This window comes from Dufourea novaeangliae, unplaced genomic scaffold, assembly GCF_001272555.1.
Source record: "Dufourea novaeangliae isolate 0120121106 unplaced genomic scaffold, ASM127255v1 scaffold54, whole genome shotgun sequence".
In the NCBI taxonomy this organism is placed as follows: Eukaryota; Metazoa; Arthropoda; class Insecta; order Hymenoptera; family Halictidae; genus Dufourea; species Dufourea novaeangliae.
In genome coordinates this window covers 1,332,253-1,344,228 of record NW_015373944.1, presented here as the reverse complement: position 1 = coordinate 1,344,228, position 11,976 = coordinate 1,332,253, and the positions used below count along the sequence as shown (strand labels likewise).

General features: G+C 46.8%; 1 protein-coding gene across 1 annotated transcript; it reads left to right on the top strand.

Annotated features, from left to right (window-relative positions):
* The first annotated feature begins 658 nt into the window (after positions 1-658).
* LOC107185930 (chaoptin-like) lies at positions 659-5,665 on the top strand. The gene is made up of 3 exons (XM_015573706.1): positions 659-3,809; positions 4,530-4,873; positions 5,123-5,665. Exons 1-3 carry the CDS (start codon positions 659-661, stop codon positions 5,663-5,665), a joined length of 4,038 nt encoding a protein of 1,345 aa, XP_015429192.1.
* The last annotated feature ends 6,311 nt before the right edge of the window (positions 5,666-11,976 follow it).

The window sequence follows — 11,976 nt, the reverse complement described above, 5'->3', positions numbered from 1 at the left end:
GGTGATGCAAAATACCGTGGCTGTCGACATAAAGGGTGAATTTTTTCGATACAGCAACGTCGCAACGTCCAATTTTCATTTATTAACGGAACGGCCCTAGGAACTGCTCTCGGAAACATGATAGTACCCGCGGAGACAGTTACCATAATCAGGGACAACAGGCTCGTGTTCGTACGAGTCCGTGGAATGGAAAATTAATTAGCATTTAATGGGTGATTTTAAAACGGCACTCGGATAAACATCTTATTTAGCGTATCGTCGATCAGAGAAGCGTTGTATCGCGTACCATCGACAAATTCAGCGCGTTTCAACTGAAATCGGTCGAATTCCTGAAACGGATATTAGACTCGTACAATAAATTGTAGATGATTAAATTTTCGATTAAATTGCTCGCGACAGATGCATGAAAATCTGGGGCCGCTGATAGCCGTGTCGGACAAAGCGTGTCGCGTAATGTCTAAATCTGTAGGGCATCCTCTCGATGTAGTAAGAACAGCCTCTTGGAGGAATTCATTATCTTTTACGCCGCTCGTAAAATCCCGAACGGGGCGGCATTCGAGCGACCGACGCAGCACGCGAAATCCAAACTCCCGCGTTATCGCAGCTTAATGAAATTAATGGGGGCGCCCTTTACGGCCGTTTTCCAGGACCGGGTACAATGGTGCAGTCGTTGAACGTTTACGAGCTGGACAAAACGGTGGAGGAATTGAAAGACGGCTGCTTTCCCGTTGGCTCTCAGATCAGACACCTGCAGATATCCCATTCGTCGCTGCGCGAGATCGACGAGGACGCGTTCAAGAATCTGAACAATAGCCTGGAATCGTTGGCGCTGGTCTCGAGTCGATTGCCGCACGTTCCGCAGAAATCGTTGGCCAAGCTGCCGAAGCTGGCCGCTTTGGATCTCGAGGCGAACCTGATACAGGACCTATCATCGTACTGCTTCTACGGGCTGAAGTTGATGAAGCTGACCCTGAAGGGTAATCAGATATCGAAGATCTCAGAGTACGCGTTCGCCGGGTTAGAGGACAGCCTGGGTGACCTGAACCTGGCCGAGAACAAGCTGAAATTGTTCCCGATGGCGCCACTGAGACGATTAGAGGGTTTAGCGTCTTTGAGACTCGCCTGGAACGAGATATCGGAGCTACCGGACGATGGCTACAGTCTGTTGAGCTCGTTGCTGGTCCTCGATCTAAGCAGCAACAACTTCGAGAAACTGTCCGAGGACTGTTTCCGGCCATGTCACTTCCTACACACCCTCTCCCTTTATTACAACTCGATCGAGACCATTCACAAGGACGCGTTCGTCTCGCTGAAAGACCTGGAGTTCATCGATCTCAGCCGCAATAAGATCGTATTCCTCGACGTGGCGACGTTCAAGGGGAACGAAAGGCTGCGTAACATCGAGCTAAGCCATAATCACATTCATTACATCGGCGGAGTTTTCGCGAGGCTGCCGGAGCTCAGGGAATTATACCTGGCGGAGAACAATATCCTCGAGATCCCGGGAGATGCGTTCATCGGCAGCGTGAGCCTCACGGTCGTTTACCTTCAGCAGAACGCCATCAGAAGAATCGACGGCAAGGGTCTCACCAGTCTCACGCAATTGGCTCAATTACATCTGAGCAACAACTACATCGAGAGGGTGCCGCAAGAGTTTCTCGAGCACTGTGAAAACCTATCTTCCCTGTCCCTTGACGGGAATAAGATCCGCGAGCTACAACCAGGCACTTTTCAGAAATTGCATCAACTTAGGGAGCTACGGCTCCAAGATAATCGCATCGCTGAGGTGAAGCGCGGTGTTTTTTCACCGTTGCCCTCTCTGTTGGAGCTTCATCTGCAAAACAACGCGATCACGGACATGGAGACGGGAGCGTTGAGAACACTGAACAGTCTTCAACACGTGAACCTGCAGGGGAATCAGTTGACTGTCTTGGGCGACGTTTTCCAGTTGTCCGCTTCCGAAACTTCTTCCGGCGGTAGCTCCTTGGTGTCCATTCAACTGGACAGCAATGGCCTCGCTGTGCTGCATAATGATTCTTTACGCGGACAAGCCTCCGTCAGGATCATGTGGCTTGGTCATAACAGGCTGACGCATCTCCAGGCACCTCTCTTCAGAGACCTGCTTCTGGTAGAACGACTCTACCTGACCAACAATTCGATATCGAGAATAGAGGACGGAGCCTTTCAGCCAATGCAGGCGCTCAAGTTCTTGGAACTGAGCATGAACAAGCTCCGTCACATCACCGCAAGAACGTTCTCCGAGTTACACGAACTGGAGGAATTGTATCTTCAGGATAACGGGCTAAGGCGATTGGATCCCTACGCTCTGACTGCGCTGAAGAAACTTAAAATACTCGACCTGGCGAATAATCATCTGACTGTTCTGCATGACGCCATATTCCAAGAGGGTCTACCGATCAGAACACTGAACCTAAAGAATTGCTCTATCATGAGCGTAGAGACCGGTGCTTTCCGTGGACTCAGCAATCTGTCTGACCTGAATCTGGACGGCAATTTACTTACAGCCTCTGCCCTCTTGAATCTACGCATCCCTGGATTGCGTACTTTAGCAGCATCTGGTAACAACTTCAGCCAGATCTCCGAGCACAGTCTGAACGGACTTCCATCGTTGCAAGAACTGTTGCTGGACGACGCGCAGATCGCTCAATTGCCAGAGGTGATCTTCGTGTTGAATCGAAACTTGGCCCGACTAAATTTAGACAGAAACCAACTTCGCAGTCTACCTCCAGGCGTCTTCGATAGACTGTTGTCTCTTCGGGAGATTCGAGTGGATCACAATCGATTCCAAGACATCCCCTATTCAGCGTTGGCCAATGCTCTCAACTTGGAAATCCTCTCGCTGTCCAACAATGAGATCGTGAACGTGGACGTGGCCAGTTTCGCCAGCCTAAAGTACCTGAGGGAGTTAGATCTTAGCCGCAATCATATTGAAAAGATGTCTGGCTTCGCCATGGCCAATTTGTCGCGACTGATTTCTGTGGACCTTAGTCACAATCATCTGAACGCTCTGCCGGCAAACTTTTTCGTCCATTCCTCTATGTTGCGCAGAGTGGACCTGTCGGGGAACAAGTTCAGGCAAATCCCAGCCGTAGCACTCTCCGGCCAGAATCTTCCCGGATTATCCTGGCTGAACTTAACGAGAAATCCTCTGAACAGAATCCATGATCCACCCTCGGACGCAATGTACCCTAGCCTTCAAGAGATCCATATATCCGGTACCAATCTAAGCATAGTCACGTCTCAGGATTTCGAGGCTTTTCCAGCCTTGTTGCACCTGTATCTGGACCAGAACTCCATCCAGAGGGTTTCACCAGGGGCATTCAGGAGCTTGCCCAACCTTTTGACGCTACACCTTGGAATGAACAGCCTGGAGATCCTACCTAAGGAAAGACTCAAAGGAATGGAGCACTTGAGGATATTAAATTTAACCCATAATCGATTGAAGGAACTCGAAGAGTTTCCCGATGATCTCAAGTCATTGCAGATACTGGATCTTTCGTACAATCAGATCGGGATCGTGGGCAAAGTGACATTCAAGAACTTGGTTAGCTTGGTGGAATTGCATCTGTACGGTAACTGGATCAACGCGATTTCTAGCGAGGCATTTAGACCGTTGAAGAAGCTGCGGGTGTTGGACCTTAGTAGGAATTATTTGGAGAACCTTCCGCTGAACGCTTTTCGACCACTGGAGACACAGATACGGAGCTTACGTGCTGAAGGTAACGTAAATATCGAAATACTTAGTGAATTAGAGAAGTCGGAAACACAGGGTCAATTTATTGAAAACGGTAACACAAAGGGGAAAAGTCGTTTCGATTAACGCGACATCAATGTTTCATTTCCTCGGGCGGCTTTTATTCAAGGAACATGCGAGGCAGTGGGAATAATAGTATACGTATCGGTGCTATCGATTCATATGGAGTTACTACTGCTGCAAATCCAATCATATCGCTGGTCACGTACAATCGTCCCGAATCGATACTCAACAGTGGGACAATCAAACACGCTCTCCCATTCTGTCTCATCCTCTCCCCTCGAGTCTGCGAACTAGTCCCTTGCGGAAGTGTAACGTCCGCCAGCTGCTGCTCTTAATCCCCCCTAAAAGATTTCCAAATTTAATGTGGGCCCTGTGGTCCAGACCACGTCCTGTTTCAGATCGAAGTTTCAATAGTTTCGGGTATTCCAGTCATTCCTGACCGAGTTTCCAGCATATAAATCGTACTTACGTACACGTTTACTCATGAATTGCAAGTATAATTACACTTCTATCATGGCGAAAACCTAAATTTTCTAAACGAATAATACAAATGGTAATCAGTGACATCGGTCTGAGTTGAATGGAAATAGATTCAGACACACAAGCTTCATTATGGACATTCTCGCCATCAGTGTATCGTCTGCTGATTTAATGACACCACTGACACAATACCCTTATTCAGGACACCAATTACATTAAGAAGGAGTAAATGCAACCAGCCATAACTCGATCATTCGGTCAATGTTCACAGAGAATCCGTTACACTGCGGCTGCGAGTCGCAAGAACTCTGGGAATGGTTGAGGGACCATCAGAAGCTAGTTAGCGGAGTGGGCGGTGGTCGTGGTCGCGGAAGAAACGGCGTCGGAGTCGGGAACGTCGAGGGTGGTCTGCTAAAATGCGAGCAACCGCCGGAGCTGCGGGGTCTGGTTTTCCTCGATCTCGACCCTCATGCTTTCTGCTCTGCTCCGCTGGTCCTGAAACTCGCGATTCAAGACATCCAGCCGTTCTCTGTCCTCGTCTCGTGGCAGAGCAGAAACCATTCCGGGCTGCACGGTTACCAAGTGGCTTATCATGCGTTGGACAATGTCGACGAGGTAGGTCTTTTAATGAAAATATGAACCGGGATTCTCTCTTCGGAGCATCATTATTCTTCACTAACCCTTACATTTTCCTTGGTCGATGAACAATGGTCTACTTAGGATCCATTGAAACGATTTGCATGCCACCGACGAAAAGTTTGCTCATGAAAGAAACTGATCACCTCTGGCAAAAACTACTAAAAAAGTCTTTGCAATCAGGTGCATGTAACGTTTCTTAATTATTGAAACTAATTAACGTTCCAGGTACGAGGTAAACTGCTAGACCCTAAAGCACGTTCGGTAAGGCTGACAAAGCTAGCCTCGGACACACGGTACCTGATTTGCGTCCTGGGTCTTGGCAGCTGGGGCACGCCAATCCCGGAGGACATCGGTTCCTGGCGATGGAACGCGTCTCACGACGACGTGATCGAGGGCTCGGCCCTCCCCGTGATGGTAAACTCGCCCACAAGCCGATGTACAGAGGTTAGAACACTGGATGCGCCGGATTCAATAGTCGGGGACGGGACGATGAGCGACAGAGGGGGTTTGGCGACCATCTTGACCAGGCGGCTCGGTCTGATAGTTGGCAGTTGCATGGGCTTCGTCGTGTTCGTTGTCCTGATATCTGTCCTGGGTTACATGAAGATGAAGAAGCAACGGTCCACCGAGAAGAGAGACCAACCGTTGTCTTCCAATCCGCAGGCGTACATGTCCTACAGGCATTTCTCGCTGCAGAGCGGGGACAGGGCGGACAACGCTTGTCCCAGCTTCATCAGCAACATCGGAACCACGCCCCTGAACTCGTAGCACAAAGCGAAGGAGTCTCGCAAAGAGACTAATCACTGTGGTATCGAGATGAGCAACGCCCCCGGCTGCGAGGGTATCTTCGGTTAACCAGGATCAGAGGAGAGATGCCCAGTCGAGCGGAGGAGAAACGCCCGACCAAATTACGTGCAACCGATGTCACGGGACGATATCGTACCGGTTTCCGCGTTTCATTCAGGATTGAACGTCGCGGTACACGACCTGCCGATACGGTTCCTCGAGTTCCAGGAGGACAGAGACTGGTTCCGTTTGTTGAAGTAGCTAGGAACGATTTTAAGGAACGTGGTCTGAACCGGTGAGTTCAATTATGAGAAGTGCCAAAACCGACAGGCCTAGATCTTAACCGGGGACTCGGCGAGCTAGCCGCTTATACGTGTACGATTCGATCCTCTTGCACGGGAGATGTGATAATTATCGCGGCTCGATCGAGGCGTTTACGGATGCCAGGTGTCAGTGAAGAAAGTGTAGCGATTGACGCGTGCCAAATTTCGAAGACTAGTGTGCGTTTGTGTGTATCGGATGTTTTCTGGTTCCGTAAGGAACATGAACGAAGGGACTGGAATGGTATTGCTCATCGCCGCTGGTAGCCGCGTGAACGAACCGAATTCGTAGACTGATTTAACAGTGGGAAAATTCGTTTAACGATCGTTTCTGATCTTTTATTAAACCGATCCTACGACCATTCACGAGAACCGAACAACGACGCGAACCGAACCGCCCCATCCCCCTTTTTGGAACACTCGAATCTCTCCTACGAAGACTGATTTTTTAATGCTTTTCTCCCTCATCATTTCGACGTTCGTATTCTATGCACACGAGACACTGTTTTTTGTAAATAATCGACGTACAAAAAGAACCTGTCGCGCGACTCGACGACGTTCGTAATGACGCTCTTATACTCCGAGGGGTGACGATCTTGTCTCCCTTGAGCCCCTCTCTTCCACCCTCCCACCCTCTTACAATGCTGCGGAAGCAATATTACCACTTACTCGTAATCGATAGTCCCAAAAAACGAACAGCATCTTACAAGTTAAATTATGAACCGGTCTTCTAGAAGACTCGTGTCGTTTTTCATTTCATTATTTCCCTCTCTGCGCGCGACGACCACGACCGGAAGCTGGGGTCCCCCATTTTGTGTGCCAGAGAACCGCGTCACTGGATCGTCCAGGGATTTTCTCGAATAGTGACTGATTGAACGCGTGACTCCTGCCAAGTAACGAGACAAGAGAGAGAAAACTCGGTTTCATGTTGCCAAGTGTTATTGCGGTGACGTTGCGGAAGATGGATTTATTGTATATAGATAGAGGATATGTATACACATAGCATTCTTTATTATAGCCTAGGATTTCGGTTAATAAAAATACACCAAAGCTACGAGCTGGCTGTGGCCCCTTCCAAATTCCTTTTTCAAGGATACCTCGCTGGGAAATCTGATGTCAGGACCTTGAAAATTCGAGCTAAAAAGAGCTGGGACAAGGTAAGAGGAACCACGTGATTTCTGTTTAAAAATCCCAACCATTTGATAGTATGCCGGGATAGAAACGTCGAATCCTAGAGGCGAACATTCAGATCGAACGGAGTATCCGAAAACGTGTATTGCATGGCGATCCATTAAGTTCGACCCCGTACGGCTAATTAATTAATTATAATGGCGACTCGGTCCAAACAGCTTAGAGCGAGCTTGCGGTTCGCTTAGGTTCCCTAATTAACTCCGGGTCAGCCGGGGTATATCCCAGAGCGTCAATCAGTTCCGATCTGGCACGTCGAAACCAAAACAACCCACTCCCGGGGATATATCGGATTGCTCTCGCCGCCAATGTTCACTTGAATGCGAATCTGTTCCGCAACGATTCTGTACGAAATGATACGGATCAACCATGGTCACACGTGATCCATGGAACATTGAAAAAATCACAACTTTATCACTAATGAACAAATCATTATCGAAACGATTGATTTTTCTCTTTCAAGTATGACAAATAAGAAAAGATAAACCAAAAATGTCTATTCGAAAACGTGACGCGTTGAAATGAAGTTAATCGAGAAATTGTATCTCGTTCCAACACCCGAGAAATTTAATCACCGTAAATTTCCAGCGAATATTCTTCCTCGTTATCCCTAGAATGGTATGTTACGGTTCAAAATTTTTCACTGAAGCACCCATTGTCCGTTAGAAACAATTCACCCAAGGGTCGAAAGTTTCTGATTGGAGCCTTTCGAAAAGCACCACCGTGGACGATGCCGAATTGAATTATCCCGCGGGGTTGTTTCGACGAAGAAGCGACGTGTACGGACCGCCCGGATATAGGATTAGTATGAAAGCAGCCGTGATTCAAAGCCCGTGAGAAAAGATTCCTGGCGAAACCTGTATATTAATGGTGCCCCCAGGCACATGGCTCGCAATTACGAAGCGTAATTAACTCGGAGAGTTCGCTTAGCTACCATATGCCGAACATCTACGACCTCGCGAACTGTCATGGATAGAAAAAGCATCTGGCAGACGTTCTATCTTTTTCAAAGAAACCCGTTGACTTTCGTTCGCGAAACGTTCGAAATCATTTGGATCTCTGAGGATTAAACTACAAGATGAACCACGTATACAGGTACACGTGGATTAATTTTTTAATTCAAATGACCCAGAGTATACACACAGTTTGCCGTAATAATACCTATTTTCTCGTTTAAAATCGATTGCGAGAGTTTGGGAACACCTACTGTTACTTGTTCGTTTATCAGTAGAATATAACCATCATACGTCAGACATTAAAAGATCTTAGAACAATAATGTTTTACTGATGAAATGATAATAAATAAAGATACATCATTTAAAATAGAATGTACAAATTTCGAAACAGCTGATGTTACATCAGACCATTATAAGTAGAAAATTCCACCATATGTCAGACTGTAAGAGACCTTAGAACAACAAAGTTTCACTGATTTCTTTACCTAACGTTCGTGTGTTTCGTATATACGATACTAATTGTGTTTGATAAATGATGATAAGAACAAGGAGGGGGACAGTACTTTCTGCCAGAGTCCCCTCAACACATAAATCATTTTCACCCACGATGTAATGCAGTTTACCCCTGCGGGGGTTTCCATTTATTTTAACACACGTACGAACCACACGGTGGCTGTGCTTACTATCTGGAGCGAGAGGGTAGCGTCTTATTAATAGCGGTGCTTAAAATCCAAGGGTCCCTTGTAGCACCTTGTACTTTGCGGGGGGTTAACAATGGTCACCAGATAGAATCCGGCATAATGAGAGGGCGTGGGAGCCAATGGTTGGCCTGGGAAAGACTCATGGAACACGGAGAGCGATCCACAATTCTTCCAGACACTCGAGATTTCGAGATTTTCCGTAACACCTCTCGTGCACCTGTATCATCCGACTTTCTTGCAATTCACTGAGTTAACAAAAGATTAGAATAAACCACGTGCAGCTATTCTCAAACTATTAAGAAATCCATTCGTCAACAGTGTCTAATAAATAGTACCGTTACGGACTCAGTTCCTGATCAATTGCGTATATAGATACGGTTTTGTTCCACAAAATTGCTAAATAATTCTTAACTATTTTGAAATTTATACGTAAAATTCGATAGCTCGAACTGAAATACAGATATATGATTTAGAGAATCAGAAATTGCTCCCTTTGTACACCTTACTCTAAAAGTTAAATTACGATTTAATTGTATTACTATTTCTGCACTTTTGTTATTACCAGATTGATGATAAATCATAGACTTATTCGAATAATTTTTTTTGACTTCATTAATTTTCATGATTCCTCTTAAGTGATCAGAAACTCCGTCCATACGTATTCCATTAATTCAACTCCACATGTCACCATCGACAGAATTATCATGAATACAAAAACACAAGACAATCCAAAGAACTACAAATCACCTACACTGAGAAAAAAATCCTAATATCCTAAGACACCGGAAAAAAGTGCGTGCCAACAAAAAAAAAAGGGGGGCATATCTTAGATTCAGAAATTCACAAATCTAGAAACACCCGGTAGACAGCTGTGCGCATCGTAACGCGGTCGAATCGAGTGCGAGGATTGCCGCGGCGCCATGAATTCGCGCGGGCAGCGTTAATAAACGATAGAACGATTTACTTGCCGGCCCCGGCCATTTCTCGGTTCAAACGATGCGTTATAAATAATGGCCCGCGGCCATTGAGCCCTCTCCGGCGTTGTTCCGGTCGCGGCCGTGGAGAGCCGGTGGTCCCATTGTTGAAGCATTCGCCTCCGCCAGGACCGGGCCTTGCCCCCGTGGTTCAGTTTCTAAGTGCACCTATTAATAAGGTGCGCAGCACGCCATCCTAGCGTGGAGTGCAGCTGCACAACCTGACAAGATACCGTGAACCACCAGAAAAGATGTAGTCGCCATAGCAGAGGCTCCGCAGACCATAACGCTCTGCACTACCGAAGAACTTGCTGTGCACGAGCAATTGTATTAGACACGATATCCGTGTACCTCGCCGCACGGGGGCGACCTACAATATCATCCTCTTCTGTTTTTTCTCATCATCCATCCCCCTGATACTCCACTCACTGTTTGCTGAGAAGCGAGCGGGGTCGATGAGCAGGTTGAATAATTGGAATCCGGGTGGTTCGATCGAATTCTTTGTGATTTCATTTTTCATTCGATTTACGCTCTTTAAGGGGTTCGCTTACTCTGGCTGCTTGAAACTCATGGGTACCTTTGTGAATAACACATTACAGTAGCTTCTGCATTTGACGTTGTATCTAGCTGGGACTCCATACGACGCCTTTATAGTTTTTATCAATTTTACCAATTTAATTTGAATGATTAATATTTTGAACTATATTGAAATATTTAAATGGAAGAAATTTATAATCATTGCTAATTTGCGGGTGCTTTCTTATAAGACGAATTGGGGAAACATTCGGTGGGAGCAATGGAAGCGTGGAGGAAAGGGAACGCGTATACACGAATATGGTGCGCGAGAATAGGTGGAAATTAATGCGTGGCGCGTTATTTTCATAAAGCAAGGACAAGCGAACAGGCTATAGATCCGTGGTCCAATTGGGGTAATTAATATTTATTCAGTGTCTACCAGGGGGGGGGGGTGATACACACACAGTCGTGGCGCCAAATACGCGCGTTTCACGATCACGATATATGTTATGCGTGGCTCGTCATTTTTCTGCCCATTAAAACCACACGGAATGTGGATTTAATCGTAAACATAAATGGTAAAAATTTCGACATGAAGGTCCGTTTCACGGGGGGTGAAATCTCGGCCGATCGATCGACGCCAGCTGTGCGGAGGAATTCTAAATTGTTGGTTGAGCAAACGGCTCGGGGATCGAATGTGTATACAATTTTCAGGACCGTGTGCATATTTTCCATGTTTGGAATTCCAAGCTAGCGACAGAAGGTGAGAAATTTTCTGAATATATACGTCACGAGAATCGGTTTATTTTGCATTTCTAACGCGTTTGTATCCGACGATCGAAAGCAGAGTAGATAATTCTTCCTCTGTTCGCCATACCTACCACGTGTGGAAATAGCTTTGTCCCGGATACAAAATTATTTCAAAGGCTAATATTCCGAGATCGTATGCACGTGTATACATGTATCGCCACTGAAATCGATGCCCTTTGTGGAAGTTTAAATGTCTTCCTCTCGATTAAACGTCGATCCGCAGTCGCGATTGACCAAAGTTCCAAGCGTAATGTAATGTTCGCATGGAACATCGTAATCCCCTTACCTACAATACGTCAAACAACGATAACGTTAATCGCCGCGCTCTTCGGAAACGTAATCGGCGCTACACACCGATAACTGCCGCGGACGTTTCGATAGTCTAATTTTACGGTCGGTCCCGATCTCGTTAGAATAATGCACGCCCGCGGGCACACCGATAAATTCACCGGCCCGTATTATAATGGATTAATATAATTCAATAAAATGAACCACCTACTCCCCCTCACCCCTCCGCTGCGTGTGTGCCTGGCCGCCGATTAACGCAGCCCGTTGACATTCCCATGCGTTACGATGACTCCGAGCTCCACCCTCCGAATAACGACGAATAACGCCCTAGCGCGCCGCGACCACTCGTTACAATAACTCCATTATGCGCCGCCAATATACACCCGTTATTCGAGCTCATTTCGATGCGATGGAAACGGACGTTCCAGAGACAGCCGCGGCAATCAAGATACATGTATACACGTTCGCTACGCGGCAATAACGTCACGCTGATAATTCCATTGGCAAACACGATCCCTGCTTGACTTCTACCCTGTCTTC